Below are 23,518 nucleotides of genomic sequence, written 5' to 3' on the forward strand. Positions count from 1 at the left end.
ACAGATGCTTCCCTTTGCGTGGTGTAAGTATCCTTCTTGCAGAAATGTCTCGATGCCGCCATCAAGTAACCAGCCTCGAGCGCCCAGTGTGTACTTGGCATCTACCGGGGCCCTGCAGCCCGTCACTGACCTGGGGTTTCCACTGTGCCCTGTGTCCCAGGAGGCATAGTGTAATTTAATCCCTGAACCTGGGGCCTACCCCTCCTTTGAGAACATGTCCCGCCTGTGCACTCCTGGGTGAGGTGGAGCTGCTGCGTTCAACCAGTGCCCCAGTGGGAGGAAGCAGGGACAGCTTTCTCACAGCTGACCGGAGTCGGCCACTGCCCGAGGAAGTAGGGATCTCCTGACCCTGAAGGCCACTTGCAACAGTCGGTAGACAAGAACACAATGGGTGTCACATAATGAGTATTACTCTGTAGGGCATCATGCTTGGCACCTTATACACACTGAGGTTCACGCGCTGAGTATCTGGTAGAGTTGGGTTTGAATTCAGGCAATGATTTTAATCTGCCCGATTGCAGTCACCTTGCTAGATTTGGTCTGTAGTCCAACACAACCAATGGTGATGAACTGCGGCATGGAACTGTTGTTTCTTGACTATTTGCTGTGAGCTCAGTTGTTTTTAATTTTTAAAAGGACTTTTCTTTTTTTTTTTGCCCAGCGAGTCTGCGCACACCTGTAGTCCTAGTGGCTCTGTGGACTGAGACAGGAGAATTACGCAAGTTCAAAGCCATGGCCTCAGCAATGGCGAAGTGCTTAGCAACTCTAAAATACATAGTAGGGCTGGATATGGCTCAGTGATTGAGTACCCCTGAGTTCAATCCCTAGTACCAAAAAAGAATATTCTTTGCTTTTTTTAGTACCAGAGATTGAACCCAGGGACACTTAACCACTGAGCCACATCCCAGCCCTTTTATGTTTTATTTTGAGACAGTGTCTTGCAGAGTTGTTTAGGGTCTTGCTAAGTTGCTGAGGCTGGCCTTAAACTCGTGATCCTCCTGCCTCAGCCTCCCATCTTGCTGGGATTAAAGGCATGCGACACCATGCCAGGTGTTCAGTGACTTTTAAGTGCCTCATTGAATCGTCTTTGCAAACATTCTTTAATGTTGGTGCAGTTATCAATCTCAATTTAAGAAAGAGCCAGATCTCATCACAGCTACAGATCTCATCACTTAGTACTGATTGTTTTTTTCTGAAATAGTATCTGTTTTGTTGAATATTCACAATGATTTTGGTGAACTTTGAATTTGGAGGAAGTGTTGAGGGCAGCCGGGAGTAGAAACTCCCAGGAAATCCTCAAGCTGCTGCCTCCAGGACTCATCACACACTGTGTCCTGTTTGTCCTTTCCCTAGTAACTGGCCATGTCTCTGTCCCATTTGTACCGGGACGGGGAAGGCCACATGGACGATGATGACGATGAGCGAGAGAACTTTGAGATCACCGACTGGGACCTCCAGAATGAGTTCAACCCCCACCGGCAGCGCCACTGGCAGACCAAGGAGGAGGCCACCTATGGGGTGTGGGCCGAGCGTGACTCAGATGAGGAGAGGCCCAGTTTTGGAGGAAAACGGTACTGGCTGCATGGGCCCTCCCCCTTGCCTTAGGAAGTGGGGAGGATGGGAGTGGGGGGCCGCTCCCTGGCAGTGCTTCTCCTGGCCTTATGGAGTCCCCTGGCTGCGTCAGCAGGAGGAGCAGGTCCTCCCAGGCTGTCCTTCACTTATGTAACCATCAGCACGTGGTCACTGAATAATTACTGCATACTTGGCCTTGTGCTCTACACTGTCTCCCTGGAGCTCAGACTTTAGTGGGTAACAACAGGTTTTAATCTACAACTCAGTAACTATAACTGTGATTTAGGACAGGAAGGAAGCAAGAATGCCCCGGAGGGTATTTAGCTTATTCTGGGAGGTCAGGGAAGAGTTCCCTGGAGAAGTGACCCTTAACTGATAGGAAAATGGAAGGGGGCTAAGGTGGTGGGACAGGGTGAGTGTACAGAGGACCTTGTTTGGAGGCCCGAGGTGGCCACAGGGCACTGAAGATCTGTAGGCTGGAGAGGAGGGGGTGGGACTTGAGACGGGATTGTAGGGGAAGGGGAGAGCCCTGTCACAGGTGTGCAAAGGAGGCAGGGAGCCCCAGTGACGGCAGAGAGCTCTTTGAGGAGGCCAAGGCTGTGGTCCCAGCAGCAGTGTGGCGGGGGTAGGCTAGGGTGGTGGCCAGGAGGTGAGAGTGTAGGCCAGAGGTCCTCTCCCTGGGGTGGGAGTCTTGCTTATGCTGGCCTCAACTCACTCACCCATGTGTGCCTCCAGGCTGTGGACTCCTGAGGCTGGGCCCCTAAGGGGTGTCTTTTTCCCAGAAAGAACAGGGTGAAAGAACCTAGGGGTCTGTTCAGCCTCCTCTCACCCGCAGCAGGTGTAAAAGCATATGATACGTAGGTCAGAGGTCAAGACTTGCATGGTCAAGGGCTGATAGGAGTAGCCCACAGATACTGGCCACACGTCCTGCGGACTTCATAGACTGGGCTCTGTTCCCTTAGGACAAAGGGGCCATTACTATCCTCCTCGTTGTTGGTGAAGAAATTAAGACTCAGAGTCATACAGCAAGGCAGAAACCAAGCTGGAAACAAAACCTGGAGCTCCGTGGTTCTGGAGTTTGGGCTCTAAACCACCAAATTGTTGCATCTTTTAGGAAAAAGTTCCCTGAGTTCTGTTGCTCCTGTGAGGTGTTTAATGCCTAGCTCAGTCCTTTTATAAAGCACCACTCTACTTGGCAATTTTCCAGGACATCTTTTCTGTGTTCCTCTAACCACACAGGGTTGTTTCACACAAAAGGAGCTGGGTTAGTGACTTACCGTAAGTGTTGGTCTTGAAGCAGTCACAGTTTAAATAGTACATTTTACAAGGTTAATTTCCTGGGTGTTTTAGTTTAGTTCTCATATTTAAATGAATATAGTGGATATGAGCTTCTAAGTTCAATTAATATATTTATTAACATACTTCACATTCATATAATCTTTTAGTGAATTTTACTTGTGTATGCGTTTTGTTTTGTGGGTTTTTTTATTTTTTATTTTTTTGTAGTGTTGGGGATAGAGCCCAGGGCCTTGTGCATGCAAGGCAAGCACTCTGCCAACTGAGCTAGATCCCCAGCCCTTGAGTATGATTTTTATCTATTTGAATTTCTACTCCTATTTTATTGTTGGACTTGAAATAATGTTTACAACAAATACTTTTAAGGTAGATTAGATTTAAAAAAGTGTAAAAGGAAAATTGGATCATCAAGTTTTATCTTGAATTTATAATTAACTCAATATATTCTTAAAAATATTTATTTAGTTGTAGATAAACCCACAGTATCTTTATTTATTTTTATGTGGTGCTGAGGATCAAACCCAGTCCCTCTCATATGCAAGGCAAGTGCTTTATCACTGAGCTACAGCCCCAGCCCCTCAATATTGTTATTGATGTATCTTCAGCCATAAATTTGAACTGAACGTCCCAGGTAAACATGTTAAATGTGATCACATGAAGTCTGGCCTGGGGTCCTTTTCATATACTGACATACAAATAAATATGTTACTCTTTTTTTTTTTTTAAATAATTTTTTAGTTGCCAATGGACCTTTATTTATTTATTTATATGTGGTGCTGAGGATGGAACCCAGTGCCTCACACGTGCTAGGCAAGTGCTCTGCCACTAAGCCTCAGCCTCAGCCCAAATAATTGTGTTACTCTTTTAAAATGGATCCCACGAGTCCGCTCTGAGGACTTCCTTGTGAGCCCAGTTCCAGGCAGGGCCGGCTGCAGAAGAGTTCTTTACTGACCAGGGCTTGCATCTGTGCCTGCAGGGCCCGCGACTACTCTGCGCCCGTCAACTTCATCAGCGCAGGGCTCAAGAAAGGGGCGGCTGAGGAGGCAGTGCTGGAAGATTCTGAGGATGAAGAGAAACCGATTAAGCAGGAAGACTTTCCTAAAGATTTTGGACCAAAGAAGTTAAAAACGGTAGGGTCTTTATCGCAGGATTGTCACCTGAGTAATGTCCTCCAGAGGCTTCCTGGCAGGGAGGCTCAGCAGGCCCTCTCACGCGGTGGGGGTCTCTTCCTTCTTGACGGGCGTCACTGATCTGTTTGGTTCATGATGCTCTTTTCCCGTAGTGCTCTGTAGCCACCAGGCCATTTTCTCATGGGTCAGGCTTCTGCAGGTTTTTCTCACAAGTAAACTTTGGTCATTCTGTTTTGCAGGGTGGCAATTTTAAGCCCAGCCAGAAAGGTTTTGCAGGAGGAACCAAATCTTTCATGGACTTTGGCAGCTGGGAAAGACACACGAAGGGAATTGGGCAGAAACTTCTTCAGAAGATGGGCTACGTCCCTGGGCGAGGTCTTGGGAAGAACGCACAGGGTACGGCAGCAGCGCCCTGGAGTCCTGTGGGGAGGCCAGGCAGCGAGAGCTCGAGGCCGGGCTTGAGGCAGGGCTCGCTCCTCTCCGCCTTTTCCCTTTTAAGGGGACTCTGACTCTCTGGCCTCGTTTGTCCATGCAGGACGCTTGTGCTCCTCGGCTCCCTTGCTGTCTCAAAACCCAGTTAAACAAAGACACTGAGTGAGAGAAAGTACTAAGGTCTGAACCAGGCTGACGTGACGTGACATGGCTTCCTTGTGTCCTGACTCGGGTTTCTAAAACATGGATCAGTGGCCAACATTTAGACATCAGCCTGTTTCACCTAAAGTTCTGTATTGTGCGTGGCAGGAGTGTAGCTGGATCATATGGTAACTCGGCCTGCATGTGGCCTTCGTCTAGATGCAGTGTCCCACTCCTATACACTATGCTCTTTATGGGAACCATCCTGTGCCCTGAAGGCCCAGGGAAAGTTTGTGATCCTGCTCACGAGGGTTTTGGTAAAAACAAACAAACAACAAAAACTGGGTCTAGGGACACACGCTTGCTACCTGGGAGGCTGAGGCAGGAGGCCTTGGTTTTGAGACCAGCCACAGCCAGCTAGCGAGGCCCTCAGCAAGGGCTGGGATGTGGCTCATAGCACAGTGCCCCTGGGTTCAGTCCCCAGTGCCTTCCTCCCAGGAAAAGGTCCACGAGTGTCAGTATGACTCTAAGTGGCCTTCGCAGCAGCTGGGACCTGTGGCTGTGGCTTTGGGCGAGTCTGTCCTTGCTCTGCTACACGGTCTCCTCTGGTCCTCCCCCACCAGCTCCAGTGAGTCACTGTCCCTCTCCCACATCTCTTGAGTCAGAGCCACACAGATCAGGCAATAGGCCCCTTCCTGCAGGAACTTTTCCTTTTTGAGCTTCTTCCTACGAATGGTCACCAACCTGATGCAGTCCGAAGTGTCCTCTGTGGTTGGAGTTCCAGTCTTAAATGGTTGTTGTCAGTCAGTCGGGTTGGGTTGGAAACATTAGCTTTGTGGGAAGTACAGGAAGTGGAAAGAAGGTGATGGTGACTGGGAGGGATGGAGAAGGGGTGACCTTGAGCTTTAGCAGACTTCGGGGGATCACCGCTAACGTCTTGTAGTCCTGATTGTGAATGTCTGTCACGTGTACGTGCAGGGCTTGAACATGGTGTGAATATGCAGATAGGGCAGGGCGGGCTCCTGGCCCATGTTTGAGGAACCCCATGTGGAAGGCAGCACCCCTCAGGTGGAGGTGCTATGTCTGGTAGCTCCCACCTCTGTGCCTGAGCCTTCAAGGGGTGGAGTGTCAGATTTCGCACGCCTGTGTTCTCAACTGCAGGGGACTTGTTCTTTTCTTGTCCACTAACACAGTGAGCATGAGTAGCAGTGGAAATCTGTGTTTGGGACATAAATAACCCAAGGTCAGCAAACTGTTAGCAGCATAAATGCTCAGAACTTTGAAACCATGTGGGACGTGACAGTGTTCCAAGGACAGGCCACAGAGCTCCTTTAGGGCAGTGAAATTTTGTGTAAGGAGCCAGGACTGTGTGCTACTCAAGTGGCTTGTTCAGTCCACGGGTTGATCTGATCTGAAGCCTTACTTTTCGTCTCTTGCTGGGTTGGCAGGAATCATCAACCCCATTGAAGCCAAACAGAGGAAAGGGAAAGGAGCCGTGGGGGCCTATGGCTCGGAGCGGACCACGCAGTCCCTGCAGGACTTCCCTGTGGTGGACTCGGAAGAAGAAGCCGAAGAGGTAAGGGAAGGTGGGAGATGAGGGTGGGGTGTCCGGTGCCACTGTGGTAGCTGCCTGTCCATCCTCTCATGCGTCCTCTCAGTCTTCAGGTGTTCATTTTGCACTGGCCATAGGCTGGGTACTCTGCTGGAGACTGGGTGTCCCTTGAGTGGACATAGCGCCCGTTGGGCAGTATATAGGCAATGACAGTGGGGAGAGATGGCAGATGTGCCGGGTGCACTGGTGCAGACCTGTGATCCCAGTGACTCAGGATGGTGAGGTAGGAGGATCGCAAGTTCAAGGCCAGCTTCAGAAATTGAGCACAACTCTCAATAACTTAACAAGACCATGTCACAAAATAAAAAAGGAAGAGAACTGGGGATGGAGTCCTGTGGTAAAGGCCGCTGGGCTTCATTCCCAGTACGGGGGGAAGGAGAGAGGGTGTACTAGGAGGTGCCTAGGTGGAAAGTGAGGCTGGGTGTCGAGCTGCCTGGGAAATCTTGGGGGGACTGCAGTATTCATTTGAGACCCAGAGGAAGAGAAGGTGCTAGCAGCAGGGAGAATGGAGAGGCCAGAGGACATGCATGAGAAACTCTTTGATGGGAACGTGGGAGACCATGGAGGAGGGCGGCAGACCCAACAGGGAGGGAGGGGGCTGCCACAGTCTCCTGGCCTCCGTGGCTGTTGGGGTCCTGGCGTGGCTATACTCCAGCTGCAAGGGGCAGCTCTTTGTCCCTTGGCGCTCATGAGCAAAAGTAGGATGCTACAAAGCAGCCTGACGTTGCTGTTCTTGTCACCCACCATCTCCTGTTAAGGGGGAGGAGGCGTTTGATGAAGTGCACTTGACGACTCTGAGTCGGGCCCAGATGCAGAAGCCCACAGGTGTCTGTGTTAAGTAGGCAAGCCGGGTGGCCCAGCCAGGAGTGGCGGGCAGTGAGCACACCCATGGGGGCGTGGCCGTCTGAAGGGCTCTCCCCTGCTCAGCTCCAGGCAAGTGTTGCTGTAGGAGATCGAGAGACTTTCCCAGAGTAGCCCAAACTTCAGAAGTTGTTTCTTTTGTTACTGGGGATTGAACTCGAGGGCCCTCGACCATTGAACCCCACCCCGGCCCTATTGTATCTTATTTAGAGACAGGGTTTTGCCGAGCTGCTTAGGGCCTCGCCGTTTTCTGAGGCTGGCCTTGAACTCATGATCCTCCTCCCTCAGCCTCCCGAGCCTCTGGGATGACAGGTGTGCACCATTGTGCCTGGCTTCAGAAGTCTTTTTGAGGAAAAAAAAAATTTACAGATTTAAGCCAGTGTGAGAAAAAGAGGGACAGTCACAAAAGCTGGACCTTCTGAGGGCTGGACGGAGTCTCCTTAGCCTAGACTCTTTCTCCTTCAGAGAAGTCACTTTGCAGTTTTGGGAGTGAACTCAGAGCCTTGCCTGTGCTGGGTGCACTCAGCTCCATCCCCAGGAAGGATCTCACTGAATTGTCCAGGTTGCTCTTGAACTCTTGACCTTCCTCCCTCAGTCCCCTGAGTAGCTGGCCCCGCAGGCTGCAGCACCCGGGTTCACATTATTTCCAGTCGGAGCCGCGTTCTCCTGTACTTAATCTTAGACGTGGTGTTCCTGAGTTTTACAGGAGGGCAGCTGAAAACTAGCGTAGCGCCGGCCTAGAGTCTGTGCTCGGTAAATGCTGCCTTTCCTTTTTTTTGTTCTCGTTTCTGTGGGGTGCACCTGCCTCCAGAACCTGTGGGAGGGTGGGCATCAGGGAGTGTCAGCAGGTGGCTTAGTGTCCCATGGCACAGTTCTTCATGCAGAGCCCGGCACACGCTCATCTGGGCAGCTGGTGATTGTCTTGGTGGCTTCAGTGGCCGCACCTCCTGTGAACAGTGGTATTCCCCGTGGAGACTGACTGCGTGCCTCTGGTGCAGGAGTTTCAGAAGGAGCTGAGCCAGTGGAGAAAAGACCCCAATGGGAGCAAGAAGAAGCCCAAGTACTCCTACAAGACGGTGGAGGAGCTGAAGGCCAAGGGCAGGATCAGCAAGAAGCTCACGGCTCCCCAGAAGGAACTTTCTCAGGTCAAGGTATGGGGCTGGGGACCTGGTCCAGGATGGGGGAAAGAGAAGCCACGTCCAGGGTGATGGTGATGGCTGGCCGTTTCCTAAGGTTCTCTTGCCTTCCGTCAGGCTGCTGCTTTTCTTGAACCCTCTCCTCCTGCCCTGGTGGGACATTCCTTTCTTTAAAATCTGTGCATGTCCTTGTTCTTAATGTGACAGGGTTCCAGAGGTGGCGGGACTGTTCTGGATCCTTCCACTTTGCTAGACCTTCAGCTTTTTTTCAGGTTTGGTTTGGGTTTTGGCAGTTAGTTTGCACCTAAAGCTTTACTTGAGGCTGAGGAGAGGTTCCTAGGACAGCCACCAAGATAAAGAACACAGAAGTCGCCCAGGCCTTACGTGCCGGGAAGCTGGCAGCGACTCTGGCCAGGAGTGTGGGGAGTGTCAGGGCACTGTGCTGGGGACACTGGAGTCAGAGGTCACGCCCAAAGTTCTGCTTTGCTGGTGGATGGAGTCTGCATGCGCTGTGGGCCTCTGTAGCTGGGGAGTCCGTCCTGTGTCGGCAGCTGACCACGCAGGGCCTGCCGAGTGGCACCAACCCCAAGGTCGCAGCCAGCTGTGCCATCCTGACCCCAGCAGCTCATCCTCGTTTTCTTTCTGCGTTCTTGTCTCAAATATTTGGAGAATGAATTTCATGGACAGTACAACAAGGCCAGGGGGAAAGGGGTGGGGTTTACTCAAGTGACAAGGAAAGAGGTGGAACTCGCAGGCTGAGAGGAGGCCCGAGAGCAGGCTGTGCTTGGCTGGGGAGTGACGTCGCTCCTGGGTCACCGCTGCTGTCCAGGCGTATCCAGTCAGGTCGCTAAAGCATGAGTCCTCGGGGTCAGCTCTGCACCTTCCTGCAGTCTCCACTCAGGTCTCCCCACTTCTGCTCTCCCACTGCTCACTGGGCCCAGGCTGCGCTGCCTCAGGGAACCGCCCCTACGCCCTGGCTTCCTCGGCCCTGGCTCCTCATGCCCAGGCTCTCCCCAGCATGGCCGCAGTCCCTGCTCCCCACTGCTGCTCCAGCCCGCGGAGACTGCCGCTCCTCTGCCATCTCTGAGTGGGCAACCTGGGAGTCATTCCAGCAAGGATGCCACTGTCATGTGCTCCTGCAGTGCTCATTCCCGTCGCCTTCCCAAGGGCTGATGGCAGTGGAGATGGCTGCCCGTGGCCAGGCAGAGGACAGGTGTCACCAGCTCGAAGAAGCCCCGGTGGTGTTCTCAACTCGCCCAGCATGCTGCATGGCATGTTATCTGGGGACAATCAGGAACGGGTGCTAGGTCCCACCCAGCGAGGTTGAGTCGGATCTGGGCTGAAGCCCTGGGAGCTCTTTCTAGGCTAGTCACTCTTATTTAAAGCAACAAATGATTATTCAGAGGCACAGGCCACACTCAGATTCCCTCAGTTTTCCTAAAATGTTAGAAGTAGTTCATTCCTAAGTTGCCTTAGTCCAATAACTATGTTTATTGTTTTTATATTTTTTAAAATTTTATTACAAGAGTAATGTGTAGGGCATTTTAAGAAATTAGGAAATTCAGAGAATAAAAACATGAACAATAGTACCCACCCTCCCAAGGTCACCAAAGTTGAACGCCTTATACACCTCCTTTTAGGTCTTTCCCTGTGCTTCTGGGCATCTGTGTGTAGCTTTTACCAAAAGGCCATATTTTGATTATCAAGTTTTGTTAGCTGCTTTGATGAGTAGAGCTTCTACTTTTCCATGAAAATAGGTTCCTTTGCTAACACTCAGTCCCTATTCAAATGTCCTGTTTCCTAAGGTCCTCCGTCTGGATCATTCAGAGGGATCCAGCCTCGGACTCTCTGCACCCGTTCTGTCCCCGAGCCTCCTCTGATCTAGTCCCCCATGGAGCCACCTTGAGACACGCTGCCCTCTCACAGCTCTGCTAAGCTGTGGTTGACACTCCTGCCCACATCCTGGTGACGGGCAGCAATGGTGGGCGCTAACCCGTGCGTGTCCTTTCTGCTCCCGCTCCAGGTCATTGACATGACGGGCCGGGAGCAGAAGGTCTACTACAGCTACAGCCAGATCAGCCACAAGCACAACGTGCCCGACGACGGGCTCCCGCCGCAGTCCCAGCTGCCACCCCTGCCCGGCAAGGAGGCCAAAGCCCCCGGCTTCGCCCTGCCCGAGCTGGAGCACAACCTGCAGCTGCTCATCGACCTCACGGAGCAGGAGATCATCCAGAACGACCGGCAGCTGCAGTATGAGCGGGACATGGTGGTGAACCTGTCCCACGAGCTGGAGAAGATGACCGAGGTCCTGGAGCACGAGGAGCGCGTCATCTCCAACCTGAGCCGGGTGCTGGAGATGGTGGAGGAGTGCGAGCGGCGCATGCAGCCCAGCTGCCCCAACCCCCTCACCCTGGACGAGTGCGCCCGCGTCTTCCAGACCCTGCAGGACAAGTACTACGAGGAGTACCGCATGTCGGACCGCGTGGACCTGGCCGTGGCCATCGTCTACCCGCTCATGAAGGACTACTTCAAAGAGTGGGATCCCCTCAAGGTGAGCTGGGGAGCTATGGCCGCTCTGGGCTGGGGCACGCCCTGCTGAGGAGGGCAGAGCGGGAGGGCCGGCTGACGCCCTTCTCCTCAGGACTGCACCTACGGCACGGAGATCATCTCCAAGTGGAAGAGCCTCCTGGAGAACGACCAGATCCTGTCCCATGGCGGTCAGGACCTCTCCGCAGATGCCTTTCACAGGTACCGCGGTGGGCGCTGCGCTCCTGGCCCGGGGGTCGCTGGAGGCAGGGGACAGTGGAGGTGTCCGTGTTAACCTGCTGCGCACCGGTTCTGCTCTGGGAATTTAAACCACTCCCTGCTTGCTCAGCCTGGTTGTCAAGTGTCTGTTCAGGGCCAACCACATGCTGGGTGCTAGGCTTTACCTGGGGGACTGCAGCCAGCTCTGGTCCACCGTGCAGCCTGCTGGGTACATGGTAGCGAGTAACGAGGGCGAGCACTTACTTAGAGTGGGAATCGGAACAGAGGTCACTCAGGAAGGGACATCAAGCTATGGCCCAGAGGGTCAGAGGTGTCAGCTGTGGGTAGAGCTCTAGGCGGGACAGCATCTGTAACCTGGAAAGGAGCCTTCTGCTGGGGCCTGTGAGCCTGTGTCATCTGCAGCAGACTTGCCAGGTGGGTGGGCACTACCAGGGGGACCCAGGCCAAGCAGGCCGGCAGGGGAGGTCAGGTTAGCCAGGTGGGGCCTCCGGTTCTGGTTCTGGCTGCTTCTGTGCTGTTGCTTTTCCTTGTTCTGTGGTCAGGGTTAGGGAGGTGGTGGTGGCTGGGGTGCTTGGAAACCCATCCTTGGGGTAACCAGGGCCTTCTGCCTGCTGCAGGCTCATCTGGGAAGTCTGGATGCCTTTTGTTCGAAATATCGTCAACCAGTGGCAGCCAAGAAACTGTGATCCGATGGTGGACTTCCTGGACAGCTGGGTACATATCATCCCCGTGTGGATCCTGGACAACATCCTGGACCAGCTCATCTTCCCTAAGCTGCAGAAGGAGGTAGGCCGAGCCCTGGGGACAGCTGTGGTCAGCGACCCTGGGGACTGTGGAGCATTTCTCCTGCCTTCCGCTGTTAGAATGCCTGGAATTCAGAGTCCATCAGCACAGCCCTTTGTCCTGTGGCAGAGTCCAGCCCTCTCCTCAGTACTTTCCCCCAGGCCTTCTAGAGGGAATTCATTTCTTGAGGTTTCAATGAAATTAGCCTCGTGGGTCTCTGAGGTTTAACACGTCATGTGTTTGTTGGGGTTGGTGTCTTAGTTCCGGGGACATGGAATGTGAAATGCCTATAGGCACCTTGGTCACCATAGAGGGGAGGCTGGGTCATCTACATGAGTGCCAGGGACAGTCTGCACAGTGGCACAGGCCATGATCCCAGGAGCCTAAGGCAGGAGCGTCACAGGTGCGAGGCCAGCCTCAGCAACTTAATGTGGCCCTATCTAAACATAAACAGGGCTGGGGGTGGGGCTGTGGCCGAGGCCCTGGTTCAGTCCCCAGCATCAGGAAGATAAATGGAGAGGGACGTGGCCTGGGCCAGGAGAGCAGGGCCTCCCTCCTCAAAGACAGTCCTCACCCACAGCTGCACGGGGCGGGCTCTAGATGGCCTCAGGCTGCATCAGCTGCTCCTTTTCCTGACCCTCTGCAGGTGGACAACTGGAATCCCCTGACGGACACGGTCCCCATCCACTCCTGGATCCACCCGTGGCTGCCCCTCATGCAGGCGCGGCTGGAGCCCCTCTACTCCCCCATCCGCAGCAAGCTGTCCAGTGCCCTGCAGAAGTGGCACCCCAGCGACTCCTCGGCCAAGCTCATCCTCCAGCCCTGGAAGGACGTCTTCACCCCCGGCTCCTGGGAGGCGTTCATGGTCAAGAACATCGTGCCCAAGCTGGGTGAGGAGTTGGAGAGCGTGCATTCAGTCGTGGCCTCGGGTCCCTGGCCCTGCGGTCAGCGGTGGAGAAACGTCCTGGGGTCCCTCCTGCTGTTTACCGTGGCATCAATTGAAAGCCTGCAGTGGGGATGTGCAGGTCACTGCGTCGCGGCTTTCCTGGCTGGTCCGTTTCTGGCCCTGGAAGCAGCACAGCCGTTGGCATTCTGGGATGGCCGTGGGGTCGCGCTCTAAATTACTAGGGGGTTATTTGGGGGTAAGAGGAAAAAAGTGATTTTTAAGAATCGCTATGGTGAGCGCTTAAAATGACCTTTAAAAGCAGCTTAAAGACCGATGTCGTCCGTGGCTCTGCTGGTAGGAAGGCTGACCTTGGGGACGGTTTCTCCTGCAGGGATGTGTCTGGGTGAGCTGGTCATCAACCCCCACCAGCAGCACATGGACGCCTTCTACTGGGTCATCGACTGGGAGGGGATGATCTCCGTCTCCAGCCTGGTGGGGCTCCTCGAGAAGCACTTCTTCCCCAAGTGGCTCCAGGTGCACTTGGTTTGCTTTGTCGTGGGAGGAGAGGTGGCAGGGTGGGGACATTCCTTGATTTTCCACTTGAACACACATCGTCAAGGGGAGGCATCGTCTGTCATGACAGTGGCCCCCCTGTTCCCTGAGCACTCTCTCTGCTCTGTGTCACTCCTCCCAGTCCCGTGGGGGGAGGGACTGTGACATCCCTGACATGGAGGCCGAGCTCAGCAGGTTTCCTGTAAGGGCACTTAGCCACAGACTGGCTCTGAAGTCCTTGCTCTGAAGTGCCACTTCTCAGCTCCTAGAAACCCGTCAAGTGGTGTCACTCGCTTGGAGGACCAGCGTCAACACAAGGGCCGCTCTGGGAAGGTGGCCCTGCTGTTGCTGTGGGGTGAAGGTTCCCTTTCCTCCCGGCAGGTGCTGTGCTCCTGGCTCAGTAATGGCCCCAATTACGAGGAGATCACCAAGTGGTACCTGGGCTGGAAGTCCATGTTCTCAGACCAGGTGCTGGCCCATCCGTCTGTCAAGGACAAGTTTAATGAAGCACTGGACATCATGAACAGGGCGGTGTCCTCTAATGTTGGTGAGTGAGGATCCCCATGGTGGAGGTCTTGGCCCCACATCCCCGGTCTCTAAACACACGAATGACAGCACCCGGGTTCTGGGATCCACAGGCTGCCTGCGTAGTACATGGATAGCTGCCTGCTGGACCCAGTTCTCTGTCCACTATGTCTGCTGCCCAGGTCCACTGGGCTGGTGGGGCCTATTCCCTGATGGAGGTTGGCTGCAGCTGGATTCAGACGCTGCTGCTCCAGCCTAGCGTGGCCTGGTGCTTTGGAGGCTCCCTGTGCCAGCCAGCTGGCCTTGGGGTGCTGCTTGTGCCTGTAGCTTGTAGCGGGGGTTTTGGGGTCAGGGTGGACGGTGTCTCGCTGAGCAGTTGCTTAACCTCTCTGGGCTCCACGTTCCTCATTGGTTACAGAGGGATTACATGGGTTGGGGCCTGTCACAGTGACGTGGTCTCTGTTCCCAGAGCTGCTCAAGTCACTCTGCCTAGATGAGGAGTCAGTTTTAGGTTCACATTTTGACACTTGGGAGCGTCCCAGTCCTGTGCGGTTGCCTGAGCCAAGGCCATTGATGCGCTTGGCCAGTTCCGCTGGGGCTGCAGCATGCTTCATCTAATGCGTTTCAGGGCCTAGTGGCTCGGCTTGCTCAGGGACACGGCGGTGCAGGGTGGTGGCTGGGACTGTCATTTCTGTCCCCTTTTAATTCTATTCACCGGGTTTCCTGAAAACAGCTGGAATTCACAGGTGACGTCATTACACACTCTTTAATGAGGCAGATGAGCTTCTGTGCTGCCCTCCTGTCCAGGTCCCTCGAGGGCTGTGTCCATCTTCACCTTCTCTAGACATTCTTCCCCAGCCACCCCCAGGTTTCATGTTCCCAGAACCATTCCCTGCCTGGAGCCCTCAGTGTCTGTGGCCCTCCGTCACCCTCCAGGCTCTGCTCTCCTAGAGTCGGGGACCTGAGTGGATAAGTTAAAACACGGCGGGTGTCCCAGAGCGGAGCCAAGGGCCTAAGATGGCCGCGCTGGGAATGAATGGGTTCCCAGGGTACTACGAGCGGCCAGCGTGCAGTGGAGGCTCTGGGGGACACTTTGGAGACAGAGCCGTGACTGAAGTCAAGGTTGCTGGCAGTCAGGAGGACCCTCCCATTTATGTTGGCAGTTTACCCTGGTTATCCGATATCAGTCTGATCTACAGACTAGTTTTTGTGATACTGTCCACTTGTCCAAAGTCCCCCCAGTCACTTGAGTCTGAGGCAGAGCTGCCCTCGGGTGAGTCATGAGCACAGCCCAGACTAGATCAAGTGATTGTCAGTTTCCCTTACGCCTTTCCTCCCTTCCTGTCTCAGGGGCCTACATGCAGCCGGGAGCGCGGGAGAACATCGCCTACCTCACCCACACGGAGCGGAGGAAGGACTTCCAGTACGAGGCCATGCAGGAGCGCCGTGAGGCCGAGAACATGGCCCAGAGGGGCATTGGTGTGGCCGCCAGCTCTGTGCCCATGAACTTTAAGGACCTCATTGAGACCAAGGCCGAGGAACACAACATCGTGTTCATGCCCGTCATCGGCAAGCGGCACGAGGGGAAGCAGCTGTACACCTTTGGCCGCATCGTGATCTACATTGACCGGGGGGTGGTGTTTGTCCAGGGCGAGAAGACCTGGGTGCCCACCTCCCTGCAGAGCCTCATCGACATGGCCAAATAGACCAGAGAGGTGCCTCACAGAGGCTATGTGCACGAACAGTGTTTGATTATCTTTGAGGTCAGGCCAGGCCACTAGGAAGAACACTGCTTTACAAGTGCATCAGTCCTGTTCTGGGTGCTGGAGTTAAACTCAGGGGTGCTTAACCACTGAGCCACATCCCCAGCTCCCTTTTTAATATTTTATTTTGGGACAGGGTCTCACCAAGTTACTTAGGGCCTCGCTAAGTTGCTGAGGCTGGCCTTGAGTTCACAATCCTCCTGCCTCAGCCTCCTGAGCTGCTGGGATGACAGGCATGTGCCACTGCACCTGGCTGACCAGTGTCGGTCTTCACACTGAGTTCTCAGGCTGTACATCATCCTAAAAGCACCTCAGCTGGTGAGGTGCACTGTAGTGAGTGCAGGTCAGCAACAGGGTCTATCGTCATCTTCCTGATGATTTCAAGGTCCTCGCAGTCCTGATACTCTGGTTCTTCCCCAAATGCCCACACATCCCTGGAGAGCTGTTCCAGCTTTTGTGCAGGGAACCAGTGAACAGAGGTGTCATTAAAGGTGTCTGTGTACTGGGGTGTCTGAGGCAGCTCGAGTTCCTCCAGCCCTTCCAGAATCTGAGCAGAAAAATTCAAACATGATGACATCAGTCACATCAGGGTCCGCACTTCCTGCTAAATTTCACCACCTCGTCCCTTGTAAAAAATAAGCAATAGGAGACTACTGATGCTCTAGCACAGGGCATTGACACCCCTAGGACAGTGGTGTGCTGGACAGTGACCCTGATATAGGGGCAATCAGGAAAACACTAAGGGGGTGCTGAAATGTCACAGCTCTCCGGAACACACCCCCATGGAGAGGGTTGCTGATGGTACAGTGCTGTCACTGTCTCCACTGGCAGAGTGTCTACCCGGAGCAAAGCTGGACTCTCCACAGTGAGCAGGGGAGTGGTTCCACCCTCTTCCCGCCAGGCCCCTTTATTCAGATACCTTTGCAACATAAGGGTAATTTTTCTGCAGAATCCTTGTCAACAACCTAGAAATTAAAATAATACAATTATGAGGTGTGAAGATGGTTTTATTTAAATTAAGACTTGTAGGAAAGTGAGATGACCTAAATATAGTAAGAGTTAAAGAAATACCAGGGGAGGTTAAACAGAGAATGTGAAGACCTAGGGCTTTTGCCTGTGTCCCCAGGAGATGACAGCACACCTGAGCATCAGAGGTGAAAGGGGGCGGAGCAGTGGGCAGCTATGGCAGATATGGAGAGTGTTTCAAGGACACCTCTGTCACTAGGGGAGAGATTATTTGTAAAGAGACTCTAAACTGCTGCACAGCTTGACTGAGGGTCTAAAATCTGACTTGGACTGGGGACAAAGCTCGGTGGCAGAGCACTTGCCTGGTGTGTGTGACACCCTGGTGCCCATCCCCAGCACTTCAAAACCTGACTGTCCCCCTTTAGCTGTTTCCTTACAGAGCAGCATTTCCTAGGGCAGGATGGCAGGGGATGCACTCTGCCTGTGGCAGTCTGCTGTGGGTGTCACCTCTGGGCTGACCCAATGGCAGTGTTCTTGGGGTTACCTCTCCTCCAGGCCCTGGAAACTGTTCCCGATGATGACCATCTTAGAAAGGGCATCTACTGACCAGTTGCTCCATAAAAGGTTGTTGTACAAGGCTGTCCCGCAGTGGGGCATGTAGAAGACGGTGGGCTGGCCACAAATACTCCGCTTTCCTTCCTGGGAACATGAAATGACAAGTGTGACCTCTGGCAGGGCATACTTCTTTCAGCAGGTGACGGAGACCTCAGGACAGATGTCAACATGAGCTAAGAGACAACTGAGCATCACCTGTCATCCCAGTGCCTCTGGAGGCTGAGGCAGGAGGATCTCATCAAAGCCAGCCTCAGCAACAGTGAGGCCCTAAGCAACTTAGTGAAACCCTGTCTCTAAATAAAACACCAAAATAGGGCTGGACGGGGCTCAGTGGACAAGTGCTCCTGAGTAACACCGCTGCCCCGGCCACCAAAAAAAAAAAAAAAAAGAACTAAACCCCAGGTGGAAAAAACTGGAGATTGTTCCAGTTTAGTCTACACTGTTATGTGGGATGGGGTGTTGGCAGGCCATCATGCCTAACAGGTATGCCCCAGTAGCACAGAAAGCTCTGGAGGAGGTAGGGGGCTTCTTGGGTCACTATCAAAAAGGACAGGAGGGACAGCTGTGGTGTCTCCATGTACTGTAGTTAGTGATCCTTGCCTCCTGTCTCACTTTCTGCAGATCCCCTTCAGATGTCCCCCGGGAGCATAGACCACTGTTCTACAGCCAAACTCCCTGGCTGTATGGCTGCTGCCACCTCTGTGGTTTCTCCACCTGCAGCTTCCTTTGTGTTGGATGGAACCCAGGGCCTCGTGCATGCTGGGCAAGCTCTCCACCACTGAGCCCCAGCCCCAGCCCCAGCCCCCTTTATGTTAATAAGAAACCTCGGTGGACTCCTCATCAGCCAGCTCTGCATAAGCTTCCTGCAGTCCTGGTTCTGTCCCTTTAGCAAATTCCTGGCAGATCTTCAAACCCCAGTTCAGACCCAGAGAAGCTCCCTGTCCTTCCCAGCACCCCACTACACTGCTGCATTCACCACTGGGGTTCACAGGCCACACGCCCTAGTAGCCATAGGCTCCCTAAAGTGGACTGGCTCTCGGTGATCCTGGTCTCTGGCAAGCTCCCTGCCCAGCCCAGAGAAGGCACTCAGAAGACCATCTGGACTGAGCACCAGTGTTCCAGGACCCTGTCAGCACTGGGGACCGACTTGTCAGCAGGGCCTTTGTTGGAGGTTATGTAATGAGCCATGAAATGGCAGTTTCAGGACACAGAGGAATCAAATGATCCTCTAATCCCCAAGAGGATGCAAATCTAGATTCAGAGGTCTCTGCGCATCCTGGCTTCTGTCCTGTCCTGTGGAAGGGCTTCTCCTTCAGAGGCCTTGGGAATGTCAAAGCTCTTGGAGGTGCTGGGGCAGCGGAGGACCTGTTCACAGGTCCCAGCCAGGTCTTCTGTCCCCTTTTACTACCTCTCCTGGGACAGGGTGCAGCCTGACTAGACAGACTCATTTGAGGCACCCGGACTGTGCCTTCTTGAGTTTTAGGTAGTGCAGCAAATACCAACTTAGAATAATTTTTGGACAAAAACTCCTCACAAAAATTTTGCAAACCTGACTTGCTGTGGTTCATGCTCTTTGTGTAAGTTTTTTTGACAGGACCATGACATAAAGAAAAATGTGGGTGACTGATTGATTAGTCACACTGTACAGACACGGGGAGGGAAGTGGGTGGTGGAGAGGGGCCACCACCACCGCAGAGAGGCACTCTGCTCTGGTCAGGATCCTCATGTGGCCCACCCGCTTCCCCACCGCTCACCTCGTTCTCAGGGAGAACAGTCACCCCGAGGGAGTGAAGAACAGCGATTTCAAGCTGGCTGAACAGAGGGTCATAGACCCAACAGTGACTTCTGGGGATCTGCGAGGGAAGAAGAGTGGCCTCAGCCCAAACACCCACAGCACAGTGCACGAGGCCAGGGAGGGGGCGTGCAGGCGGGTCCGATGCTCACCTGGCACTTTTCCAGGAACAGAAGCAGAAACGCAAGCTGGGTTCTCGCTGTGACGCAGGTGGCAAAGCTGCCAATGCCGTAGCACACACACTTGATGTGGCAGACTCCCCTGACCAGGGCCTCTCCTGGGTTGGGGTCAGGGGCCACATCCTGCTCATCGGGTGAGGTGAGATGCAGGTTTCCAAGGGCATCTGAAAGGGTCCCTACGGGAGCCTCCAGTTGTCCCAGCTGTTTTGTAAGACACTGGCTGATGGTTTCTGAAAGAGCCCGCAGCCAAGGTGCATCAGGGGCCACGCTCTGACCCTGTGAGCCAAGCCACCAGACCCAGGGCAAGACGGCTTCAACTCTCAGACAGAAAAGCTGCCCGGCACATACAGCCACACCCAGGGCAGACAGATGATCTGTGTCCCGGACCCCCACAGCCCCAGACCCAAGAGAGACTTTCAACAAAACGTGGCTTTCCCTCATGGGCGGTTTCCTCTAAAACTCGAATGTGAACTCAACTCTAATTTGACAGGAGACGTCTGGTAATTGCAAGCTACGCTCTGACATACTTTTTAGATTAGAGGAGCATAACTTTCAAAATCACTATAAATGTCAAGGTGTAGAAATATTTCATATGTAAAAGTTAAAAAAAAAAAGGCTGAAGGTGTCAAGAACCTAATGAATGCTGTTCTGTTGAACTCTTGTCCCACAGAGGCAGGTTCTTGTCCCTTTTTTTATTATATTGGTACTGAATTCTGTTGAACAAAGCTACATCCAAAACAAAACAAAAAGCCATGCATTCCAGTAACAAGATAGCAATTTTCACTTGTCAAATTAGCAAAGCTGTCTTTACATAAGACCCCAGGCTAGGAGAGCTGCGCAGGAAAACTGGCTCTTTAGGTTCTTGCTGATAAGAGACTTGGGGGAAAAATTGTTTGGAAACAGCATGATAACGAACACGGAGTTGGTCACTTGCCTTTCACTTAATTCCGCTTCTGGGACTTTATCCTAATAGATCACACTAAATTTGGCACAAGCTTTATGCATAAAGATGCTACCTGCAAAGTTATATAAAAATAACTAAAATATAAAGGAAAAAAAAGCCCTCAATAAAAATGACACCCATGGTAAGCTCATTCAGGGCATGAATATCATGTTGCCACATTACATGTAGGAAAGGATCACGATGGCAGGAAACAGCCTGCCCCGTGCTGTCCAGGAAGAAGAACAGGATAAACATAAGCCACAGCAATAATGATAAGGACAGTCAGTATTTACTGCCTTCTGTGCAGCAGGCAAGCACGGTTCCAAGCACCAAATTGTCTCATTTAATTCTCATGCCTATGTTACAGGATACAGATGTTATTACCCTCATTTCACAGAAAAAGAAACTGAGCGTCACATTTAGTTAAGTGCCAAGAGACACAGCCCTAAGGGGGAGTCACAAACACAGCTCTGTGAAGCAAGGTGCTCTCCAAGGAGGGTTACATTCCCCTCTCTGCCCATATCCACATCCTCCTCTCCCTCCTTCCACCGTCCCCTTGGCCAGTGGTACTCACCCAAGGCTGCGCTCCAGAAGTCAGAGACGAGCAGGTCCCCTCTGTGGAGAAAAGTATAGCATGCTCACCTCCCACCCGTGTCAGGGCTGCCCGAGCTGTGACCTCCTGACGACAAGTTGGCTGCATGGGAGGTGAAGGGACCTCCGGTGCAGAGCCCACCCTTACTGACTGAATGACAAGAAGGGAAACAAATTTTGACACGTTCAGGGTCCTCATACATTCTGCTGGGGACAGAGAGGGCCTCCGGGAGGAGGCCTCAGGTGCCCAGGGGCAGATCTGGATCCGTTTGGCATCCTTAGTCCACAACCATGCCTGGCACTGTTACAGCTCAATAAATTGTTAAATTCTTTGATTGAGCGTTTTTGAACTTTAGTTTCCTCATGTCTGGAATGGGGATAAAAACTGTACCCACATGGAGGGCGACAGGAGGAATTCAGTGGTCTAACATTCTTAGTACAGTGCCACATGGCAGGTACTCCATAGTCTTTGTCATATAAAACATTCTAAAGGGGTACTTGACATTCAAAATCATAGAGACCAACGTGTTTGCCAGGGTTGGGAGGAGAGGTGGAAACTGCCGTATTATGTGTACGGGGTTTCAGTTTTACAAGATGAAAGACCTATGGAGGTAGGTGAGGGTGACCGCTGCATGACATTACGGATGTATTTAACACCGTGGAAGTGCTGAAGCATGTTCTTAAAAATGGTTAAGATGATCAACTATGTTATGTGCATTTTGCCACAATAAAAAAAAAAGATTTTAAAAAAAGATTCTAGGGGGCTGGGGTTGTGGCTCAGCAATAGAGTGTTCACCTAGCATGCGCAAGGCCCTGGGTTCGATCCTTAGTACCACATAAAAATAAGTAAACAAAATAAAGGAATTGTGCCTAACCAAATAAATAAATATTTTTTAAAAAAAGATTCTAAGGGGAGAGTAAAAGAAGAGACAAATCAAGTGTTTGGTGTCTTTGCTCAGGTCATCTGCCTTCCACAAGCCATAAGCCAGGGACTATTTAGGGGGTTCAGGAAGGAGTGGACAGTATTGAAAAACATCTGCCCAGAGGTTGCCCAGGTTCCTCACAACAGGTAAAGCAGAGCTCCACTCTGCATGGCAATGCTGTCAACTGGCAAATACGTGCATAGTCAGCATGTAGAGCCCTGGGCCCCTCCCTATCCAGGGCAGTGGTGACTTGACATAGAGGAGTGCTGGGAGAAGCGGGGAGCTCCTGGGAGATTCTGAAGAAATTGAGGAAATAACAGTGAATAGAGACATTGTTGCGGTTTGGATGTGACGTGTCCTCCAAAAGGTCACATGTGAGACAATGCAAGAAGGTTCAGAGGAGAAATTATTGGCTTATAAGAGTCTTAACCCAATCAGTGAATTGATCCCCATAAGGATTAAGTGAGTGGTAATTAAAGGGTAGGGTATGGCTTAGGGGCTTATGATTGTATCTGGCCAGTGGAGTCTCTCTGCTTTCTGATCACGATGTGAGATGCTTCCTCTGCCATACTCTTCCACCATGTTCTCTCTGCCTCACCTCCAGCCCCAAGGAATGGAACTGGCCTTCTATGGACTAAGACCTCTGAAACTGTGAGCCCCCTAACTTATCCTCTACTACAGTTGTTCTGGTCAGGTCGTTTAGTCACATCAGTGAAAAAGCCAACTAAAACAGATAGGGAAAAGCACTCAGGAGGCTGAGGCAGGAGGATCTATATTCTAGGCCAGCCTGGGCAACCTAGTGAGACCACTGTCACTCTCACACACAGTTACCCCAAGCCCCAAGACACATTCACTTTCATTGCACCTTCAGAGATCTTAGAAAGAATTGTTTTTATTTCCCAGTCTCAACCAGTTGGTTAACGGTTTGGATTCACAGGACCCTCTGGTAGAAATTAATCTAACTTCTATCTCTTGTGATATTTCTTCACTCACTGATCTGAATCACGGCTAAAGCTGTTAGTTATTGAGCTCTAACAGGACTGCAAGTAAATAAAAATACTAAACAGTAGTAGGTAGCATTTACTAAATACCTCCTGTGTTGGGCACTGCTGTGCTTTCTAACTACAGGGCAGGGTATGGGGGGATTTGGGTAGAATAAGAGTCCTGAATAATGACAAGATGAAAGCACAGGTTTTGGAGTCACAACGATCTGAATTTGGAAACTGGTTCCATGCCTCGCCCATGTCTCTTTGAGCTACCAGCATTCTAACAGCGTGTGTAGACGGTTTAAGCCAGTGCTAGGCACACAGCATCCATCCCAAAACTAATGGTGGTGGTGACAGTCACGTGTTCCTAATACCAACACCAACCAACCTCGGGCCGGGCGGGAAGCGCCATGCCCGGCCGGCGCTCTCCGCGGGCAGGAGACGGTTCCGTCCACTGCATTGGAATCCCGGGGTTGACCTACGCGGGCCGTGTTTGCAAGCCCGTCCCACAAAGGGGAACGCCATGGGCGCAGCTGTCACTGCCGCAGGAGGAACGAGAGGCGCTTACAATAGACCGGGTCCACAGCGGGCGAGTCGCCTGCATTAAAGCCTCACAGTGGCCCCAGGACAGGTGCGCAGCACGTCCCCGTCCCCACCGTACAGCTAGGGCGACCGAAGCCCTGCGAGGCGCCTCTGCCCGCCAGGATTGGCCCGCACTCACTGGGCCTCCCGGAGCCGACGCAGCACGACTCCGCTGTCCGCCTCGGGCTCTGCCTCCCGGCCGCCGACCTCCGCCTCCCTCCGCCGCGGCCGCCTCGCCGCCGCCGAGCGCCTCCTTCGCGGGGCCGCCTGCACCCAAGGTTCCAGCGCCACGGCCGCCGCCATTGGCCCTGACGTCACCGCCGAGCGGCGCGCCGGCCTGACGTCACCAGCGCGCGGCGGCTCGCGGCCGGCGTGGGGGGGGCCGGGAGGCGGGGCGGCGCGTGACCTGGGCCTCTCCGCGGCGCGCGTAGGTACCGGGCGGGGACTCGCGGGCGCCGGCCGCCGCCACGTCCGGTTCCGAGTCCT

The 23,518-nt window shown here is 53.0% G+C and overlaps 3 protein-coding genes across 6 annotated transcripts in view; 2 read left to right on the top strand and 1 right to left on the bottom strand.

The window, feature by feature from the left end:
• Positions 1–16,444, top strand: Tfip11 (tuftelin interacting protein 11). The gene is made up of 13 exons (XM_015500230.2): positions 1–23; positions 1,354–1,571; positions 3,845–3,998; positions 4,238–4,394; positions 6,020–6,147; positions 8,043–8,195; positions 10,204–10,731; positions 10,822–10,928; positions 11,564–11,732; positions 12,376–12,619; positions 13,007–13,149; positions 13,549–13,714; positions 15,043–16,444. The coding sequence occupies exons 2-13, from the start codon at positions 1,363–1,365 to the stop codon at positions 15,396–15,398; spliced, it is 2,514 nt and encodes an 837-aa protein (XP_015355716.1). The 5' UTR covers positions 1–23; positions 1,354–1,362; the 3' UTR covers positions 15,399–16,444.
• Positions 15,498–23,362, bottom strand: Srrd (SRR1 domain containing). The gene is made up of 7 exons (XM_015500231.2): positions 23,172–23,362; positions 20,525–20,565; positions 18,981–19,237; positions 18,791–18,889; positions 16,966–17,120; positions 16,375–16,420; positions 15,498–16,002 (listed from the first exon to the last, which is right to left on the bottom strand). Exons 1-7 carry the CDS (start codon positions 23,333–23,335, stop codon positions 15,751–15,753), a joined length of 1,014 nt encoding a protein of 337 aa, XP_015355717.1. The 5' UTR covers positions 23,336–23,362; the 3' UTR covers positions 15,498–15,750.
• Hps4 (HPS4 biogenesis of lysosomal organelles complex 3 subunit 2) overlaps positions 22,893–23,518 on the top strand; it is a 29,128-nt gene continuing 28,502 nt past the window's right edge. Inside the window, exon 1 of one of the 4 annotated variants that reach the window (XM_048784966.1) lies at positions 22,893–23,081. The gene's annotated coding sequence lies outside the window, so the exon portion shown is untranslated. Of the gene's footprint in view, positions 23,082–23,406; positions 23,460–23,518 lie in introns of those variants that run through there. The other 3 variants (XM_048784965.1, XM_048784963.1, XM_048784964.1) reach the window with 3 other exon arrangements.

This window comes from Marmota marmota, unplaced genomic scaffold, assembly GCF_001458135.2.
Source record: "Marmota marmota marmota unplaced genomic scaffold, marMar, whole genome shotgun sequence".
Lineage (NCBI taxonomy): Eukaryota > Metazoa > Chordata > Mammalia > Rodentia > Sciuridae > Marmota > Marmota marmota.

Bases quoted from the DNA above. Each gene is read 5' to 3' on its own strand.
- Tfip11 (XM_015500230.2), top strand. From the start codon at position 1,363: ATGTCTCTGTCCCATTTGTACCGGGACGGGGAAGGCCACATGGACGAT. The intron at 6,148-8,042 runs GTAAGGGAAGGT...CCTCTGGTGCAG, and splicing joins CGGAAGAAGAAGCCGAAGAG to GAGTTTCAGAAGGAGCTGAG. The intron at 10,732-10,821 runs GTGAGCTGGGGA...CCTTCTCCTCAG, and splicing joins AAGAGTGGGATCCCCTCAAG to GACTGCACCTACGGCACGGA.
- Srrd (XM_015500231.2), bottom strand. From the start codon at position 23,335: ATGGCGGCGGCCGTGGCGCTGGAACCTTGGGTGCAGGCGGCCCCGCGA. The intron at 20,566-23,171 runs GTGAGTGCGGGC...TTTTCTCCACAG, and splicing joins CGTCGGCTCCGGGAGGCCCA to AGGGGACCTGCTCGTCTCTG. The intron at 17,121-18,790 runs GTGAGCGGTGGG...TCATGTTCCCAG, and splicing joins CTGTTCTCCCTGAGAACGAG to GAAGGAAAGCGGAGTATTTG.